The sequence below is a fragment of the Geotrypetes seraphini genome, chromosome 1 (genome assembly GCF_902459505.1).
Source record: "Geotrypetes seraphini chromosome 1, aGeoSer1.1, whole genome shotgun sequence".
NCBI classification, from domain to species: Eukaryota; Metazoa; Chordata; class Amphibia; order Gymnophiona; family Dermophiidae; genus Geotrypetes; species Geotrypetes seraphini.
The window spans coordinates 69369277-69390449 of NC_047084.1; the positions used below are offsets into that span (position 1 = coordinate 69369277).

Sequence of the window (21173 nt, forward strand, 5' to 3'; positions counted from 1 at the left end):
TGTATACAGTGTCACCAACCAGCCCTGAAAGCAAGCGTCTAGGTGCTGGTCGATGGCAAGATTCAAAGTTTATTAAAGCTCTTCTATTCTGAAGTTGCTGCTGGTAGTCAAAAAAAAAAAAGTTAATTTTAGTCAGAACTAAACGCAGAAACCCTCACACCTTTAATGTTTTTTAAAGTGCGCAAGTCTTTGTTTGCCACTTCAAACTTTAACAAAAATTGTCAGAATGTTCCGATCAGTTAAACAAGTCTTTAGCAGTAACCTTCCCTTTCTCAAGCAGCAATAGAGAGGCTGTGCACACCACCTGCATGGCAGTGTCCTTAAGCTTGCGGCTTTTCACAAAAACCACAACTGTATTTTTAAAAACCCTCCACAAATAGAATGTTCAGTCTCAGTCCAAAAGAGTCCTTAAACAAAGATGGCTCCGTTAAACTCCAATTTTCTTGCTTTGACAAAAACCTGCTGGTATGGTACAGTATGCTGGTGGAGAATTACTGAGTCTGCACAATGTGGTTGGAAAATAATCCCACAAACCTGCCCGGTTCTCACAGACTCTGCCCAACAAATTTTCACTGTTGGTTTCAGAATCAAAGTATGCAAAAAAACCCACTTTTGTAACAGTTTCCCTTTAAAGTGGCCTCAGCCAGTCCCTTTAACTTCAAAAGTGTCTGTTAACAATAGGACATTAGCACAGCACCAATTCTTAATACAAACACTTGCCTTGCTTCAACAAACTTCCGTTGGTTCTGGCTGACCATTATTTGTATTGGTTTCCTTGTCTCATTCCATGGCTTGTGCTGGGCTTGCCTCAAGGCTTTGGGTCTCCTTCTCTGAGGCACTGCAGTCAGTCTCCATTTCCTCAGCAGTCTCTGGCTGTGTCCCTTTCAGCCATGTGCAATTTTGCACTTCCTGCCTCTGTCTCTGCTTTTCCCCCTTCTAACCAAGCTCCCCACCTGTTTAAGATGTGTGGGCCCTGCCCCAAACTTCCAGGAAGAGGGAATGTGTTTTGTGCTCTTTGGCTCCCTCTCTGGTCATAGAATGTGAGGCTCTTACTTACACTGGACTTTTCCTTATCTGAGCTTTGTGTTTTCTCCTCCCCCCTCCCCCCACACTTTGCAAACTAATGTTAGGAGGTTTACTGTGCTTGGAAGGATAGTAGGCTGGTTTGGAAGAACTGGGCTTTACAGCCTTCTCTTGGGTTGCCATAGCTTCAGGGTTTTGGTGAGCAGTAGAGTCTGACATAGTCAGTGGGTGACAATAGGGAACTCAGAAGGCACCTACCAAAGTAGCACCTACTGCATGTCAATTAAAGTTAGGCACCTTTTGTAGAATCACACTTAGCAGTGCCTAAATTAGCTTAGGCACTGGTAGGCATTATAATGTTAGGTGCCAGTATATTAAGCCAGGGTTTTCTTGGCCTATTATACCGGCACCTAAGTCAATCCATACCCAAACTCCGCCCTTAACCACACCTACCTTTCGTGTAGGCACCTTGATGTAGACGCCTACTGCAACGTGGTAGGCACCTACTGTGGCACTTTCAATTCTCAGTGCCAATTAAAAAAAAAAAAAAATTAAGTTTGGCACTGAGATCAGTAGGTGCTAGAGAATGACACTGGGACAAATATGTCCCCGTCCCCACAGGAACTAAATTTCCCCGTCCCGGCCCCATGAGTTTTGTCACTGTTCCTGCCCCATTCCTGTAAGCTTTGCCTTAACCGCACAAGCGTAGAACACTTATGATTTTAAAGTGTTTGAGGCTTATGCAGATGAGGACAGAGCTTGCAGGAATGGGGGAGGGACAGAAAAAGAACTCATGGGGACGGGACGGGAAAATGAGTTCCCGCGGGGATGAGGAAAAATTTGTCCCCGTGTCTCTCTCTCTAGTAGGCGCCCTGATGGAAATGCCTTTTATAGAATCAGGGCCAAAGTGCCTAAAAATGGGAAAAAGATAAGGAGAAAGAGACAGTTTCTGTTGTTACATTCAGCTGTGCCCCTTAATGCTCATGTAAATAAATTGTTAAATACTGGTCAATGAAGTGTGTAGTTTTTGAACTGACTCAGTTGGTGAATTTCATGTTTCAAGTTTATTAGGATTTTATATACCGCCTATCAAGGTTATCTAAGCGGTTTTTACAATCAGGTACTCAAGCATTTTCCCTCTCTGTCCCGGTGGGCTCACAATCTATCTAACGTACCTGGGGCTATGGAGGATTAAGTGACTTGCTCAGGGTCACAAGGAGCAGTGCGGGGTTTGAACCCACAACCCCAGGGTGCTGAGGCTGTAGTTCCAACCACTGCGCCACACACTCCTACACCTCAGTAGTAATAATAATAATTTTATTTTTGTATACCGCCATACCCAGGGAGTTCTAGGCGGTTCACAGCATTTAATTTAAAAAAAAAAAAAAATACAAACACTGAGATCATTGTGGTTAGCAGGTTAGGGTGTACAATATAAGAAGAGGAATAGGAAGTGATTACAGGTCATAAGTGGAAGGGTATAACAGTAGTAAAGAGGAGAGGTGTCTGACCCTGTTTAAAATCTTTGACCACTTTATGTGATGCATTCTGATGTAAGGTGATTTGGCTGCTTGTGTGTTTTGTTTGTTTACTCCTGGTGGAATTCTGCATTCCTGCGCAATCTAAAAATTTTTTTGGGGGGACGGTAGGAGATGGTTTGGGGGGTAGAGATGCCTGGTGCAGGGGTGGGCATCCATTGGCAGGAGGGAGTGGGCATCCCTCCTGCCAGTTTTCACTGGGGGGGGTTTTGGTCCCTGGTGCCAGTTTGTTGGGGAGATGGGGAGGGCCATCATTGGCGAGTTTTTTGGGGTTTGTTTTTTAAATATTGTGTGTGTGTAACACGCACACAGCATCTGTGCCCATTTAAAAAAAAAAAAAAAAGTTTCCTGCCCCGAACAGTTGAGTGGCAGGATGCTTCCCTTGCCTCTCAGCTGTTTGGGCTTCTCCTACTGGCTCTGCACATGTGAGAGTCTGTTTCACAGCAATCAGTCGGACAGGAGAGACAGGGATTATGATGAACCTCCACGTGAATCATTTGCTGTCTTTAGAAGTGTTCGTATACTAGATTAATTCCATATACAGAATTACCAACAAAAACATTGAGAGCGCTCAGCCTTCCTCCAGCCCCTTTCCCCACCAACATCGAAATGCGGGCAGTAATATAACATTGATAAGTTGGAATCTATGAAATACAAAGATGAATCATCAGTTCACCCACCTACTAGCAAAGTATAGTAACAAAAAGAGAATATTATAAAAGTGTAGCTATCCCACCTATAAACCCCACCTGTTCCCATTTCACTTCATCCTTTCCTCCAAAAACAACTAACATCCCCTCTCTTATACACCAGCTACCACCCACTAACTTCTATCACACAAAGCAAAGAGAGTAGATGACTCACTGATATTAAGGATCTCATACCCCTCCCCCAAGAAAATTTTAAAATCTAAGTACAATCGCAGTATCTACAAAAAGATGCAAACAAAATCATCTGCATAAGCAAGATCAGTCAACCAAATTTACACCAGTTAGCTAGTATACACAGGTAATCTTTTGTGTTTTTGTCTAGCCTGATTTGAGTCCCGAGTTCAGACCTCAGGCATTGGGAAGTAAATTAACAAGATAACAACCAGGTGGTGCAGAAAAAGTATATTATATAGGAATAGGCTTTTACAAATATAGCGCATATATTAGTTGCAAAGCAACTTCAATGTGTGTGTGTGTGTCTCTGTCCTGCCTGAATGAATGAGGTTGGGGGTCATAGTGTGTGTTGTGTGTGTATGAATGTCCTGAAGCGTATTTCATGTTCAAAAAGCACTGACCAAATTGGCCTGTAAGGCTGGAGAGAAATCCTGGAAAATATTTACTGGCTTACACTCGTTTATCAAATTGGAATTTTGCTTCTTATATTGGCGTAATAATTCCACCTTATGTGAGTAATTATGAATCTTTCTTACCACAACAAGTGAGTGTTGTCAGCCTTCTGACATGCGACCCACCTGGCACAGGTGACTCTTACTCTCTGGCAACAGTAAAACTTGTGCTAGCCACTCTCCTAACAAGGTAGGCAGTTTACAGATCATCGGGTTCAAATCCCACACTGCTCCTTGTGACTCTGGGCAAGTCACTTAAACCCCCATTGCCCTAGATACATTAGATAGAGTGTGAACCCGCCAGGACAGATAAGGAAAAATGCTTGAGTACCTGAATGTAAACCACTTAGGGCTAGATTCACTAACCTGACTCTCCGTGCCTGATCCGTGGCCGTTCCATGCAGGCCCGACCAATTCACCCAACAAAAAAATTAAAATGACCATCTGCTTTCCCTGTAGATGGTCTGCGCATGCTTTTGGAGTCTGTTTTCACTCCAGCTCAGTCAAATCATGGAGGCACTAGTTCACTTTTCTCTGGGTTCCTGACAGGCTTTTGCCACATGTTTCCTGCTAAAAGCCATCCTAACGAATTACTGTGCTGGCCTCAACTCTCCTTCTCTCCCAGGGAAGAGCGATCCCCAATGGCAGCAGCCTCTTCCCCTTCGCTGACACAAGTTTAAAAGCAGGCAATTATTGGCTTTCCTGCTCTCTGCCACTTTAAAACCATGGGTTCACACTGCGGGGAAGGGCGGCAGAGAGCAAGAGAGTCGGGGCGGCAAGAACAGGGCTTGGCTGGAAGGGGCAGAGGGCAGAAATGGGCTGCAGGGCTGGGATTTCAGGCCGAGAACAATCGGAAAGGACGTTTACGACTGGTCCCCAGCAGTCGCTTTTTGTGTTGATCGGCCAGCCCAGTCGGTTTCCAAGATTTCTTTAGTGAATCGCATACCTGCCTACTTTGCTTTTTTTTTTTTTAATTATTTTTTATTTATTTATTTATCATTTTAATACATCCCATTTACAAAGATGTTAAAGGAAATACAAAAATATGAAATTACTTAGTTAAAAAACTAAGGATCAAAAATTAACAATGAAGACAATCATCTAATACAGTCCACAATCTGAGGAGAAGAGACAAAATAAATAAAGCCCCTCAGGAAAGGGGACATATTCCAAAGAAAATCACCTGCCTCTTTGCATGCCATTCCCCTCATTTGAATGCACGGATCGGAATCGGATCGGCACAGAGGTAAGTGAATCGGGCCAGAGTAAAATCGGGTTGTAAACCAATCGGTTTGCTTAGTGAATCTAGCCCTAAATCAGGCCCTCTCCATTACCGTACATTCGACTTTTCTTTTTCCTGCAGAGTTCCTTCTTTTCTTTCTCTCTCTCTCTTTTATCTTTTCATTCTAATTCTTTTACTTCATTTCTAGTTGCTTTCTTCTTCGCTTTCTTTTGGTTCTCATTTACTCATCCTTTTCTCCTTCCCCTACTTGTCTTCTTTCCTATCTGATATTGTATTTCTTACCCTCCTTTTCCATTGGCACAGTAAGTCCTGTACATCTTTTGTATGTTTGACATATGGTACTCCTTGAATGTTGTGAAATTTTTAGCTATGCTCATCGCTTAAAAGATTGATTAAGCAATTTATCAAATTTTAAATAAAACTTGTAAAATTGAATGTGGGGGAATTCCAAAGCAGATCACTAACCTTGCTGCTCTGCTCACTGCATCATGTGATCTCTTTGTTTCTTTTTAATAAATAAGCTTTTAAGACTGAAGTCTCCAATAAATGAGCAAAGATCCAAGGAAAGACAAAGATAAAGGGGAGAAAAGGGAAATGTAAAATTAGATGAAAAATTTCTCTAGTCACATAGCTTAGAAGCAGAACAAAGAATGTAAGAGTAGGGGTGGAAAGTGCTCTTAGAGGAAACATTACCCAATGGTTTGGTTTTTTTTTCCTTTCTGAAAGCCAGTAAATCAGTTTAGATCAAAGAGTAAATACTTATTTCCATCATATTCCCATGCACAATTACGAGATTATTTTAAAATAAGTTCATCCCCAAATTGAATCCCTCATCTAGTACATCAACATCTTCATGAACATAACTTGGGTGGGCTGAGCTAAATTGGCAAACACATGAATCCTCTGGTCTGAATCATGATATATAAAGTTGGCAGACTTCAGGAGAAAATTAACCAAGAATGTGTCTACTCCTCCAACTTAATCTTCAGTCATTTCCAGTTTCTGTGTGAAACACAAGTCCTCTAAAGTACTTGGCTTCTGTTGCGCAGATTCCAGTGTTGAATAGCAAGAACTGTATAGAGAGGAAGAATATCCACTTTTGGGAATTGTAAGCATTTCCAGCAAGTAATGCAAAATAAAAAAAAGATTCAAAGGGGGAAGCTATTATGAATTTTACAAAGCTTATATATTTCAGATTATTTCTTCCCCCTGCCCCCCCCCCCACCTCCAGTTGTACCCAAATATTCAGCACTAGGATGTTTGCAGATACCAGCACTGAATATCTAGGGATAAAGTAGCAATTGACAGTTTCCAGGATATGGCCAATAGTCAGTGCTAGTACTCAATTACTATCCAGACAAGATGGAGTGGAGAAGTAGCCTAATGGCTAGTACAAGTGGACTGAGCTCCTGGGGAACTGGGTTCAGTCCCCACTGCAGCTCCTTGTGGCTCTGGGCAAGTCACTTAACCCTCCATTGCCCTAGCTAGAAAAATAAAAACAGAGAAAGTGCCTGCATATAATACTCATATGTACGGCACTGCATACACCTAGTAGTGCTGTAGAAATGATTAGTAATAGCAAGATAGTTATCTGGTGCTTAATATCAGCGGTACCTAGATAACTTCTGATTCTGTTCCCAGATTGCATGACACTACCTCGATGTCATAACATAGAAAGAGAAGCAGGTCAAGTGATGGGAAGGAAGCAGCTTTACTGAAGCCCCAACGTAGACCGTGTTTCAGCAACTCACCTGCATCAGAGGTTCTTCTCAAATACAATGAGGGCCAGTTCTAGGGACTGTGTGCATTGCCATGTCCCACTGATTTTAAAGTGGCGATACAACCAGTGGTGTTGAGCCATTTAAAATTGTTACACCTCCATCTAGATAGGTCTCCCCATAAAAATCTGAAGATGGATACAGATTTTCCAGAATTTGGCAGTCTGGTTGATCCTTTGGGAAAGACAATAGGAAAGAATTATCCCACCGGTGTTCCATTGGGTCCCAATTACCCTCCACATGTTTAGAGTTTGAAAAGTCTAGGGGGCAGTGTATTTCCAAAAGAAGATAGTGTGGTATTTGCCCTCAAATCCTGTTCAAATCAGTAAAAGAATGAAAAATCCTCAGTTCAGAAGTTCAGAGATTGCAAATCAGAAAACTTTTTCCTGTTGGAACTTATAGCCTCCAGGATTAAAAAGGTTGGCAGCTTACGTGACCTTTCAGAAACAGTTGAAAAGCCTGTTAGTAATTAATAAATATGAGAGAAGACATTTTTAATTGTACTGTTAATTTTTATATTTGTTGTGTTAATGAAATTTCATGAATTTTAAATTTGATTAATGTGATTTTTATTTGTTATAATCCACTTTATTCAAACTTGAATTCATAAGCCATGGAATATATATAAGTAAATTAAAATTACATTAAATTTTGATGTATATATCAATTTGAACGTCTTCTTTTTTTTTTCTCCTACAGAGAAATCTGTGGTTGCTCAGCCAATATTTATCTTTGAAAAGAAAGAACGACCATGCAAGGTAAAAGAACACATAAGCCTTATTCTTAACTCCTCAGCACCACTAATATGAGGTGGTGCTAAGAAGTTCTCAGCCCAACCAACCAACTTCCTAAATTCTAAGCTTTATTTTGCCACTGTAGCTGAAAAGAGCGTTATCTTATTTCATTAAGTGCCAATTTGAAGAAACAAAATTCTCTGTTTTGACATTGTTTCAGATACATTGATTGAACCACATCCACAACATTCTCTTCATGGTTGGGCTGAGAACTTTTCAGCACTCCCTGGTAACTCAGCTAAATTTGCAGTTGTTAAAACATTGTTTTCACTCTCTGTGTTTGCTGTTTTGTTTTCTAGAATTGCATTGCTTCACTGTGGACCAGGGGTGTCAAAGTCCCTCCTTGAGGCCGCAATCCAGTCAGGTTTCCAGGATTTCACCAATGAATATGCATGAGATCTATTAGCACACAATGAAAGCAGTGCATGCAAATAGATCTCATGCATATTCATTGGGGAAATCCTGAAAACCCGACTGGATTGTGGCCCTCGAGAAGGGACTTTGACATCCCTGAGTATAGACTAACCATATAGTTTCATTTCCGTTAGTTTAGGATTTACTACCACGAAGCGCAATTCTATATTCTAAGCACCCACATTTACATGACCCTTGCATGCAAAAAAAGTATAGAATATGAGAACATACATGTATAAGTACAGTACTCCCCCATGAATTCGTAGTTCGCGAATCGCTGACTCAGTCATTCGCAGTAGTTTCTGACTACCTCTTCCGGTCAGAAGATACAGGGAATGACTGAGTCTGCGAATCAGCCTTCTGCACAGTCGATTCCTCCTCCTATTCCTCCCCCCCAGTCAGCCAATCAGCCTTCTGCACAGCCGATTCCGCCTCCTCTCTCTCCCCCTCCTCCGGTCAGCCAATCAGCCTTCTTCACTGCCGATTCCTCCTCCTCTCTCTCCCCCTCCTCCGGTCAGCCAATCAGCCTTCTGCACTGCCGATTCCTCCTCCTCTCTCTCCCCTCTCCTCCGGTCAGCCAATCAGCCTTCTGCACAGCCGATTCCTCCTCCCCTTTCTCCGGTCAGCCAATAAGCCTTCTGAATAGCTAATTCCTCCTCGTCTCCCCCCTCCCCCTCCATCAGCCTTCTGCGTAGCCGAACTTCCTGCCAGCTTAAATATTGTTTTTTAGCACCCACCACTATTCCTACAGCCCCCTCCCGCCTCCGATCCACTCCTAAACCGCATTTGCGGTTTTTCAAAATTCATGGGTGCACCTGGAACAGAACCCTTGTGAATTTCGGGAGAGTACTGTATATAGTTACCTGCAAAAGTGCCAGCAGAGTTAGAGAATGACACGGGGAAAAAATCTGTCCCCGTCACCGGCCCACCATCCTCTGCACCGCCCCGTCACCGCCGTTCCCTTCACCGCCCCGTCACCGTCACCGCCATCCCTTTCACCGCCCCGTCACCGCCACTGCCATCCCATTCACCGCCCCGTCACCGTCCCCGCTGCATCCATATAAGCCTTAGTACTGTAATATTTAGCTTATTCCTTTCTTATAAATCAAAGTTCCTACTGCTGAACTAGAGAAAGAGATGTTCAGCTGGCAGGGCTTTGTTTATAAATTTTTATCAACACAACTAATATACTATTTTATCCTAAAGCAAAAAATAAATAAATAAATATAATTTTTTTTTCTACCTTTGTTGTCTGGTTTCTGCTTTCCACATCTTCTCATTCAATTCCTTCCATCCACTGTGTGTCTTCTCTCTGCGTCTTCCACTTGCTGTTACTGTGCCTCTCCCTTCACCACCCCCTCCAATTGGTCTAGCATCCATCTTCTTCCCTCCGCTCCCCCATAGTCTGGCATCTGTCTTCTTCCCACTCTGTCTTCCACATTTCCCTTCGGGGTCTGTTCCTCTCCACCCTCCTTCAATGTCTGTCCTATTCCTTTCCACCACCACCCTTCCCTCCCTCCTTTACCATCTGTTCCTTTCTACTACCCTTTTCTCGCGTGGCCTATCTATCTACCTTCCTCCCTCTTATTTTCATGGCACGTTACAATGTAATTTGTGCAAGCCACTGGAGCCTGCAAGCTCGATCCCTGTCCCATCCCCACAAACCATCTCGCTTCTGTGCTCCTATTTTCTCCATTTCTAATATCTCCCGTATGTATCTGTCATTGCCCCCCCCTGTGTCCATATACCACCCCCATGGCATGTCCCCTTTATGTCACTGTCCCTATGCCCCATGCACATAATTTCCCCTCTTTCTGTTACCTTCCTGTGTCCAGATTTCCCCTATCTTCCTCTTCCATACCAGTGTGTCTCTTCTTTTCAACCCCATCTAGCTTATCCCAGGACAAGCAGGCATGATATTCTCACATGTGGGTGACGTCATCTACGGAGCCCCGGCGCGGACAGCTTTTCAAGCAAACTTGATTAAAGTTTCAAGTTTGCACACTGCACCACGCATGTGCGTGCCTTCTCGCCCACTAGGGGCGCATCCCACCTCGTGGTCCTCAGTTCAAATTTTTCCGCGGAGCAAGAAAGCCCTGTGGATCTGAGCTCCAGTGTTTTTGCCTTCTAGCTGCCGCGTTTAGTTTGTTTTTCCCTTCGAATTAGTTCGCGGTACTCTTTTCCTTTCGTTTCTTTTCAAAAAAAAAAAAAAAAAAAAGTCTTTCGTTTTTCGTCGGGTTCCGGGGGCTCCCGGAAGCCGTGGCCGCAGGACGTCGGTACGTTCCCGGCCTTCTTCTTTTTCTTCGTGGATGTCCCGTCCTGTTACGGGATTCAAAAAGTGCAGCCGGTGTGAGAGGTTGCTTTCCATCACTGACCCTCACCGGTGGTGCATTGTCTGTCTTGGGCCCGAACATCCGACAGACTCGTGTGATCGCTGTGCTACCTTCCAAAACAGGGCCCTCCGTCGCCGTAAGGCAAGAATGGCCGAATTGTTCGCCGTCGACGCGCCGCCTAAGGCCTCGACGTCGGCCTCGGCTTCGGCCCCGGCCTTGACCTCGGCCTCGGCGTCCTCGGGGGCCTCGGCCTCGCCTCGGCCCTCTTCCTCGAAGGCGTCGTCAGTGAAGCAAGCTTCGGGTAAGTCCTCTGTTCCATCCCCTTCAGCAAAGAAGCCATCCTCGAGTCAGGCCAAGGCGGGTGGGTCGACCCCGGCCCCGCATCGGACCTCGACTCCGCACACCCCGAGGGAATACTCGAGACCGAGGTCGCCCTCCAGGGAGTGTGCCCCGGACTCGGAACTCCCCACCTTCGTGGGGATTCCGGCCTTCCAGGATCTCCTCCGAGCTCTGATCTCATCGGAGCTGTCGGGAGCCCTGGAAGTGTTGCAGCGTGCTGCGGTTCCGGCGGCCTCGACCTCGGCCTGGACGCCTTCGGTCTCGGAGGCCCCGGCCTCGGCTCCCTCGGGAGCCCCGGCCTCGGCGACCTCGGTCTCGGGTACTGGGACCCCGTTCACCTCGGTCTCGGCCCCGCCCCGGACCTCGACCTCGGGGGAACCCCCTGAGCGGAGTGTAAGGCCCAAAGAAAAGTTGCGCAGAGTGCGCCGTCTTTCCTCCTCTTCCTCCGGGTCTTCCAGACACGCCTCGCCCTCGACGCGACCTCGGACGGGGCGTCGATCGAGGAAGTCTAAGCGGCCCCGAGGCTCGCCTCGGCGCGACCGTTCCTCGTCGTTCGGGGGTGAGGCGTTGCAGGTGTCGGAGTTGCACCTCGACAACCCGAGGCTCCTCCGCTCACCCCATGGGAAGTCTTCCCGGGCCGCCTCGCCGAGGAAACGGGAGAGTGTCCCACGAACCCCGGGGTCCTCACCCAAGGGTTCTGCGAGGAGGACAACTTCCCCTTCCCCCTCGAGGGCCCTCGAGAGGGGATCCTGGGATTCGGGATCGGTTAAGGATCCTCATTATTCCCATGAGGCCTCCCCCCTCTCCTCGGTGGGGCGGTCGAGAACCCCCTCTCCCCAGGCTAGGCCGTCCTCATTTTCATCCTTCGTTCAGGACATGGCCCAAGCCCTGGGGATTGACCTGATGGTAGGCTCTCGGTATTCCAAAGAATTTTTGGAGGAACAGGACCTCCCCATTCTTCCTAGGGAGGTGCCTAGACTCCCTCTCAACAGTGTCCTTCTGCAAACCTGGCTGAAGAACTTGTCAAACCCTCTTACAGTCACGTCTGTGCCTTCAAAAATGGAATCGAAGTATAGGACGATTCCCCCTAAGGGGTTCGATAAGGCGCAGCTCTCACACCAGTCTCTTCTGGTGGAGTCTGCTCTTAAAAAATCACAGCCCTCACGGGTTTCTGCGGCGGTTCCACCAGGCAGGGAGGGGCGGACCCTGGACAAGTTTGGCCGCCGCCTCTATTCAAATTCCCTGATGGCCACCAGGGTTCTAAACTACGCCTTCACCTTTTCCTCCTTTTTGCGTGGTATGGTGAAGGACCTTCCTCAATATCGAAACTCGTTACCGGACTCCCAAAGAGCAGGATTCGACAAGTTTATGTCCAACCTGTCTCAATTGCGGTTGTACCTATTCCATGCAGTGTACGACGCCTTTGAGCTGGTTTCGAGGGTGTCGGCCCTCGCGGTGGCCATGCGCCGCTTGGCCTGGCTTCGCACCCTCGACATGGACCCAAACCTGCAGGAACGCCTGGCAGACTTGCCTTGTGTGGGGTCCGAGTTATTCGACGAGTCATTGGATGCGGCGACCAAGCGCTTGTCGGAACAGGAGCGCTCTCTAGCATCCCTGGTCCGCCCCAAACCTAGGCCCCCGCCGCAGAAACCCTTTCGGCCTCCGCCGCGCCGATACCCTCAGAAGTCGACCCCGGCTTTCTCGAGACCGCCTCCGAGACGTCCGTCTCAGCGAGGCAGAGGGGGACAACCCCAAGCCCCGGCGCAGGGCCCTTCTAAGCCAGCGCCTTCCTTTTGACGGGATGAGCGGACGGGGCGGGTTCCCCTCCGCACTTTCTCAGGAACCCCTCCCTATCGGGGGCCGTCTTCGGTTCTTCCGGGAGGCATGGACCGGGATTACCTCAGACGCTTGGGTGCTCCGGATCGTCTCCGAGGGCTACTCGCTCAACTTTGTGTCCTCGCCGCCGGACAGTCCCCCAAGTTTAGTCCCCTGCAACCGTTCGCAGCTACCGACCCTCATAACCGAAGCCAAAGCCCTCTTGAAGCTTCGGGCGGTCGAGCCGGTCCCCAAGGACCAGTGGGGTACGGGGTTTTACTCCCGCTACTTTTTGGTCCCAAAAAAGACCGGGGACCTGCGCCCCATACTGGACCTCAGGAAGCTCAACAAATTCCTGGCCCGGGAGAAGTTTCGAATGCTATCTCTCCCGGTTTTGTACCCCCTCTTGGGGGAAGGGGACTGGATGTGCTCCCTCGACCTGAAGGAAGCATACACCCATGTTCCGGTGCACCCCGCCTGTCGAAGATTCTTACGATTCCAGGTGGGGGACCTCCACCTCCAGTACAGGGTACTGCCCTTCGGCCTGGCCGCGTCCCCACGAGTATTCACGAAGTGCATGGTGGTGGTTGCAGCAGCCCTCAGGTCACGTGGACTCCATGTGTTCCCTTACCTGGACGATTGGCTCATCAAAGCCCCGACCAGGGAGGGGGTTATCTCAGCGACCCGACAGTCTATTGCCTTCCTGCAAACTCTCGGGTTCGAGATAAACTTTCCAAAGTCTCAGTTGAGACCGTCGCAGTCTCTTCAATTCATAGGTGCGGTGCTGGACACGGTGCGCCTACGCTCCTACCTGCCGACCCAGCGGGTGGAAACCTTGGTACGGATGAGCCGCCAGGTCTCCCAACTATCGAGGGTGTCGGCCAAGCGCATGATGATGCTGCTGGGCCATATGGCCTCAACGGTACATGTCACGCCGTTTGCGAGGCTTCACCTGAGGATCCCTCAGTGGACCCTCGCGTCCCAGTGGCGCCAGGAGTGCGACCCGGTGTCTCGCCTCATTTCGGTAACTCCGCCCTTGCGGAAATCGCTGCGTTGGTGGACAGACTCTTCAAATCTGTCCATGGGGCTATTGTTTCGCACTCCGCCTTTTCGCAAGGTCCTGACCACGGACTCCTCGGAGTACGCGTGGGGAGCCCATCTCGACGGTCTTCGCACGCAGGGCCTGTGGTCGTCAGAAGACCGTCAGTGTCATATCAACGTGCTAGAGCTGCGAGCCATCTTCCTAGCACTTCGAGCCTTCGTTCACATATTGCAGGACCAGGTGGTCCTCGTCCGCACGGACAATCAGGTGGCAATGTATTATGTGAACAAGCAGGGAGGAACAGGGTCATGGCCCCTCTGCTCCGAAGCTCTTCGCCTCTGGGAGTGGGCGGCCTCCCGGAACATCTTCCTCCGGGCAGTCTACATCCAAGGAGAACGGAATTGCCTGGCGGACAAACTGAGTCGACTTCTGCAACCGCACGAGTGGACTCTACACTCAGCAGTTCTACGCGAGGTCTTCGCTCGCTGGGGAACGCCACAGGTGGATCTGTTTGCCTCTCCGGAGACACACAAACTACCACTATATTGTTCTCGGATGTACTCGCAGGACCGTCTGGAAGCGGATGCCTTCCTACTCGACTGGGAAGGGAGGTTCCTGTATGCATTCCCTCCGTTCCCTCTGATCATGCGAACGTTGGTACACCTAAAATCGTCCACGGCCACGATGATTCTCATAGCACCTCGGTGGCCGCGTCAGCACTGGTTCTCCCTGCTGCTCCAGCTCAGTGCCAGAGAGCCTCTCCCCCTGCCTGTCTCTCCTTCTCTGCTGTCTCAGAGTCAAGGATCCATGTTACATCCCAATCTGCAGTCATTGCACCTGACAGCCTGGTTTCTTGTTCCCTGACTCCTCCGGACCTGTCTCAATCGGTGAAGGAGGTGTTGGAAGCCTCCCGCAAGATCTCGACGAGGCTTTGCTATGCGCAGAAATGGACCAGGTTTTCCACCTGGTGCTCGTCTTTTCACCTGGATCCGGTATCAGTTCCGGTATCCTCGGTTTTAGAATATTTGTTTCATTTGTCGCGCTCCGGCTTGAAAACCACTTCGGTGCGGGTTCATCTCAGTGCGATTTCTGCTTTCCACCAACCTCTGGAGGGACGCCCTCTGTCACTCCACCCCTTGGTGACACGCTTCATGAAAGGGTTACTCAGGGTTTGTCCCCCTCTTAAGCCTCCGTCAGTCGTGTGGAATTTGAATGTGGTTCTGGCTCAACTGATGAAACCCCCGTTTGAGCCACTCAACAAGTCCCTCTTGAAATTTCTGACTTGGAAGGCGGTGTTTCTAATTGCCCTCACCTCCGCCAGGCGGATCGGGGAGTTGCAAGCCTTGGTTGCGGACCCCCCTTTCACTGTCTTTCATCACGACAAGGTGGTTCTCCGCACCCATCCTAAGTTTTTACCTAAAGTTGTTTCTGACTTCCACCTCAATCAGTCCATTGTCCTTCCGGTGTTCTTCCCGAAGCCCCACTCCCATCCTGGCGAGACGGCGCTTCACACGCTTGACTGTAAGAGGGCGTTGGCATTTTATCTTCAACGCACCAGGCCTCATCGGAAGGTTCCTCAATTGTTTTTGTCCTTCGATCCCAATAGATTAGGGCATCCAGTTTCCAAGCGCACTCTGTCTAACTGGTTGGCCGCTTGCATTTCCTTTTGCTACGCTCAGGCTGGCCCGCCTCCCCGGGGATGGCTTCCTTGCTAGTTATGGAACTGAGGACCACGAGGTGGGATGCGCCCCTAGTGGGCGAGAAGGCACGCACATGCGTGGTGCAGTGTGCAAACTTGAAACTTTAATCAAGTTTGCTTGAAAAGCTGTCCGCGCCGGGGCTCCGTAGATGACGTCACCCACATGTGAGAATATATGCCTGCTGTCCCTGGATAACACCTGTTACGGTAAGTAACTGTGCTTTTTTTCCCCTCTTTCTTCCCATCCCCCCCCCCCCTTGCTTCTAGCATCTGGCTCACCTGCCTGTCCTTCCCTTTCTTTCCTGCTGTGGGTTTTTCTTTCCGTCTTCATCCCCTTGGCCCAGAATCCTTTTCCCTTTCACTCCCTCCTTCCAATTTGAGCCGGGAACACGAGCTATCGCACGGTCCCCGCAGCCACCACCCGCCTGCCCAATCGATCCTACTGTTTAGCCAGCTCTCTCCCTTCTCCTCACCTTAGTTTGTAGGTTTTGTTTTTCGGCGACATGCACGCTTTCCCAAAGAGCCGCGCACGCGCGGCTGCTCAGTGTTCAATCTTCTGCTCTGCTGCAACTTCCTGTTTCCGGTTGCGTCAGAGCAGAAGATCGAAACTGAGCAGCAGCGGGTGCGCGGCTCTCTGATAGCGTGTGGGTCGCCGAAAAAGAAAACCTACAAACTAAGGTGAGGAGAAGGGAAAGAGCTGGCTAAACACTAGGATCGATTGGGCAGGCGGGTGTGTGCTGCGGGGACCGCGCGATCCTTCATGCCTCACTGCGGGGACAAGACCATTCACCGCCCCACGGGCGGTGAATGGCCTAGTCCCCGTCGCCGCAGCGACTGCTAGTTTTCGTTCCCCGTTTCGGCGGGTGACCCGCGGCTAAAATGCGGTGGCCGCAGGTAAACCGCCACCGTGTCATTCTCTAAGCAGAGTGCCTAAGAACATAAGCATTGTCATGCGTATTAGGACTAAGAAGAATGTGATTAAACTACTAAGTAGTAGATTTAAAAGAAATTGGAGAAAATATTTTTTTCACTCAATGGGTTATTAAAAACTCTGGAATTCATTGCCAAAAAGTTTGGATAACTTCCCAAAAAAGAAGTCCATAAGCCATTATTAAGATGGCTTGGGGAAATCCATTGCTTATTCCTAGGATTAGCAGCATATAATCTGTTTTCTCCTTGAGATTTTGCCAGGAACTTGTGACCTGGGTTGGTGGGCTGGCCACTGTTGAAAGCAGGATACCAGGCTTGATAGACTTTCGGTCTGTCCCAGTATGGCAACTCTTAGGACCAAAAGTCCATCAAACCCAATATTTTGTTTCTTACAGTTGCCAATCCAGCTCCAAGTACCTGACATAATCCCAAAGAGATTTTATGCTATTTATCCCAGGAATGAGCAGTGGATTTTCCCAAGTCCATATTAATAATGGCTTGTGGATTTTTCTTTAAGGAAATTACCCAAACCTTTTTTAAACTCCGCAACACAGGAGGATCACGTTACGCCATAGAAGAAGGAAGATGCTAGTTCGTGTCTCTCTTGCCGCCCTCTTCAAAAACCCTCCTTATCAGCGGACCCTGGTACCGTGATCGAGATAATTAAGTGTAATATTTTTTCCTTATCACTGTTTGGGGCAGTGATAGCTACGGTGATGTCAATGAAATCAGCAAAGAAAGACCTCAATCGAGGCAAACCGGGAGAATCCAAAATGGTGGCACCCCCAAGCACAGGGGAATTCACAGTCAGGTCAGTATGGTGTCTTCTCCTTTACTCTTCATCCAGGCATCTTACTTAACGTTTCAGTATTTGCAGCTGTTTGTCAAACCGTTTGTCTGATTTCCTCGGGTGTTTGAGCTTGAGCCATATGGGTGCAAGGCGATTTAGAGTGTTGTCACTGAAAGTACTTCAGTACTGAGACGGTAATTGCATCACTTTTCACTGATCTATATAATCTACTAAGCAAGGGTCTAAACATGCTCGTCCTCCAACTGGACCTCAACAGTGCATTTGACCTTGTGGATCATGACCTGCTGCTATCCTGCCTAGATGCCTATGGACTATCAGGAAATATACTGAACTGGTTCAAGGTCTTCCTGAAATCTCGCAGTTACCAAGTCAAGATTGGGGACACACTATTTACGGCATGGACCAGTGACTGTAGAGTCCCACAAGGTTCCCCATTGTCACCCTTGCTCTTCAATGTCTACCTTGCTTCCCTAGGAGAACAACTCAGTAGTCTAAACGTTTCCAATTACAGCTAAGCTACGCTGATAACATTACAGTCGTCCTCCCTCTCACATTCCTGATGCCTAAAGAAATACACAGAGTAGACACCATCCTTTCTACAATAGAAAATTGGATGACCCACTTCAAATTAAAACTGAATACCGAGAAAACAAAATTCTTAGCCACAGCCACCAATTCTTCAATAAACTCCATAACCCTAAGGGGAACCAACTTCCCCATCTCTTCCACAATCAGAATCCTGGGCATGCATCTAGATAGACAACTGTCCATATCTGCCCAGGTCAACCATGTCACACTCAAAGGATTCAACATATTCTGGAAACTCAGATCCATCAGAAAATACTTTGACCAGAATCCTCAACAGTGTAGAAGAAGAAGATACGGCGGTGGTGATCCATGTGGGGACGAACAACGTGAGCAACAGGAACTACAACAGGGAAGTACTGAAGGACCAGTTCCAGATGCTAGGAAGGAAGCTGAAGACCAGAACGCAGAGGATAGCATTCTCGGAGATCCTGCCGGTACCCAGGGCAGATGAGAAGAGGCAGATGGAGCTGCAAGCAGTCAACGCGTGGATCTGGCGCTGGTGTGAGGAAGAAGGATTCCACTTTGTGCGCAACTGGACAACGTTTTGGGGGAAGAGCAAGCTCTACAGGAAGGATGGACTCCACCTTAGCAGAGACGGAACGAGGCTACTTGCAAGCAACATCAAGAGAGAAGTGGACAAGTTTTTAAACTAGGAAGAAGGGGAAAGCAGACAGTCGACAGAGGGAGAGAGTCGATGGTTCGGGAACCGGTATATCCAGAGGATACTGTGCAAGAAGATAGAGGGAAAAGACTCACCGGATTACAGGCAAGACAGATCGAAAAGGACACAAGAGGGAAGGAAATGCAAGAAAGGAACAAGCCGCAAACTCAAGTGTATGTACATGAACGCAAAGAGCCTTAGAAATAAAATGAGTGAATTAGAAGCCATGGCACAAAAAGATAACGTTGACAACATAGGCATCACAGAAACATGGTGGACTGAGGAAAACGTCTGGGACACTGTGCTGTCGGGATACAAACTATACCGCAGAGACAGAGTGACTCAAAAAGGTGGGGGCGTTGCCATATACGTCAAAGAGAAAATTGAATCTGCTGGAGAGAACATGCCACAACTGAAGGATAAGTTAGAGTCTCTACGGGTCAAAATTCCAGGAACAAATGGCCTGGAAACGAAGATCAGCATCTACTACCGACCCCCAGGGCAGTCCAAAGAAATTGATGGAGAAATGACAGACGAGATTAAATACAACTGCAAGGGAGGCAACACAGTTATCATGGGTGATTTCAACTATCTGGGAATAGACTGGAACCTAGGCACCTCCAGCTGCATTAGAGAGACCAAGTTCTTGGATGCTGTAGGCGATTGCTTCCTGGAACAACTTGTCAAGGAAATTACTAGAGGAAATGCAATTCTGGACTTAATTCTAAATGGCCTGCGAGGACCAGCACAAGAAGCAGCGATCATAATATGATCCGCTTTGATCAGGGGAGAAACATCAGTCCAAAATGACAGCCACGGCACTGAACTTCTGAAAAGGGAATTACGAAGGGATGAGACTCATGGTAGGGAAGAAGATTAAGAAGAGGATAAGCATTGTAAAAATGCTAGAGCAAGCTTGGTCCCTTTTTAAGGACACAGTCACCGAGGCGCAAAATCTCTATATACCGTGTATCAACAAGGGATCCAAGAGGAGAAAGAACAAAGAACCGGCGTGGCACACTGTAGAGGTGAAGGAAGTGATCAGAGACAAGAAAACTTCATTTAAGGAATGGAAAAGGTCAAAAACGGATGAAAACTGGAACAAGCACAAACAACATCAACGCAGGTGCCATAAGGTGGTAAAAGGGGCCAAAAGAGACTACAAGGAAAAAATAGCCAATGAGGTCTAGAACTTCAAGCCGTTCTTTCGATATATTAAGGGGAAATGACCTGCGAAGGAAGCGGGGGGACCGCTGGATGACCATGGAATGAAGGGAGCACTAAAGGAGGACAAAGCAATCGCTGACAAACTGAACACATTTTTTGCATCTGTATTTACCGAAGAAGATGTACACAGCGTACCGGAACCCATCAGGCTATATGCTGGAAACGAAGATGGAAAGCTGACAGGATTGATGGTCAGTCTAGAGGAGGTGTGTAGGCAGATTGATAGGCTTAAGAGCGATAAATCCCCGGGACTGGATGGCATCCATCTGAGGGTCATCAAGGAACTGAAAGGGTCCATAGCTGAACTGCTTCAACTAATAGCCAATCTGTCGATCAAATCGGGAAAGATTCTGAAAGACTGGAAGGTGGCGAATGTTACACCGATCTTCAAGAAAAGTTTCGAGGGGAGATCCGGGGAACTACAAACTAGTGAGTCTGACCTTGGTACCAGGAAAGATGGTAGAGTCACTGATAAAGGACAGCATCATTGATCACCTTGACATACATGGGCTGATATGGACCAGTCAGCATGGTTTTAGCAAAGGCACATCATGTTTGATGAACTTGCTGCACTTCTTTGAGGGAGTAAACAGACAGATAGACAAGGGCAATCCGGTCGACATTGTATATCTAGATTTTCAGAAGGCGTCGAAAAGGTTTCACATGAACAACTACTTCAGAAAATTGCAAGCCATGGAATTGAGGGTGAAATACTCACGTGGATTAATAACTGGCGAGTATAGGAAACGGAGAGTGGGGGTAAATGGACAATACTCGGACTGGAAGAGTGTCACCAGTGGGGTGCCGCAGGGCTAGGTGCTTGGACCCGTGCTCTTTAACATCTTTATAAACGATCTGGACATAGGTACGACGAGCGAGGTGATTAAATTTGTGGACAATACGAAGTTATTCAGAGTAGTAAAGATTCAGGGGGATTGCAAAGATCTGCAACGTGACATAATCAGGCTCGAGGAATGGGCATCGACATGGCAGATGAGGTTCAATGTGGAAAAGTGTAAAATGATGCATGTCGGTAACAAAAATCTCATGCACGAATACAGGATATCCGGGGCAGTACTTGGAGAGACCTCTCAGGAAAGGGACTTGGGAGTTCTGCTCGACAAGTCGATGAAGCCGTCCACACAATGTGCGGCGGCGGCAAAAAGGGCAAACAGAATGCTAGGAATGATAAAGAAGGGGATCATGAACAGATCAGAGAAGGTTATCATGCGGCTGTACCGCCCTCACCTGGAGTACTGCATCCAGCACTGGTCGCCGTACATGAAGAAGGACACGGTTCTACTCGAAAGAGAAGAGCGATTAAGATGGTTAAGGGGCTGGAGGAGCTACCGTACAGCGAAAGACTAGAGAAACTGGGCCTCTTCTCCCTCAAACAGAGGAGATTGAGAGGGGACATGATCAAAACTTTCAAGGTACTGAAGGGGATAGACTTAGTAGATAAGGACAGGTTGTTCACCCTTTCCAAGGTAGGGAGAACAAGAGGGCTCTCTCTAAAGTTGAAATGGGATAGATTCCGTACAAACGTAAGGAAGTTCTTCTTCACCCAGAGAGTGGTAGAAAGCTGGAATGCTCTTCCAGAGG

At 47.8% G+C, this 21173-nt stretch overlaps 1 protein-coding gene across 1 annotated transcript in view; it reads left to right on the forward strand.

The window, feature by feature from the left end:
- Positions 1-21173, forward strand: part of RANBP3L (RAN binding protein 3 like) — a 108664-nt gene that overhangs the window by 10435 nt on the left and 77056 nt on the right. The window contains exon 2 of the mRNA XM_033932788.1: positions 7618-7676. Within this exon, the coding sequence (XP_033788679.1) occupies positions 7618-7676 (59 nt within the window). The remainder of the gene's footprint in view (positions 1-7617; positions 7677-21173) is intronic.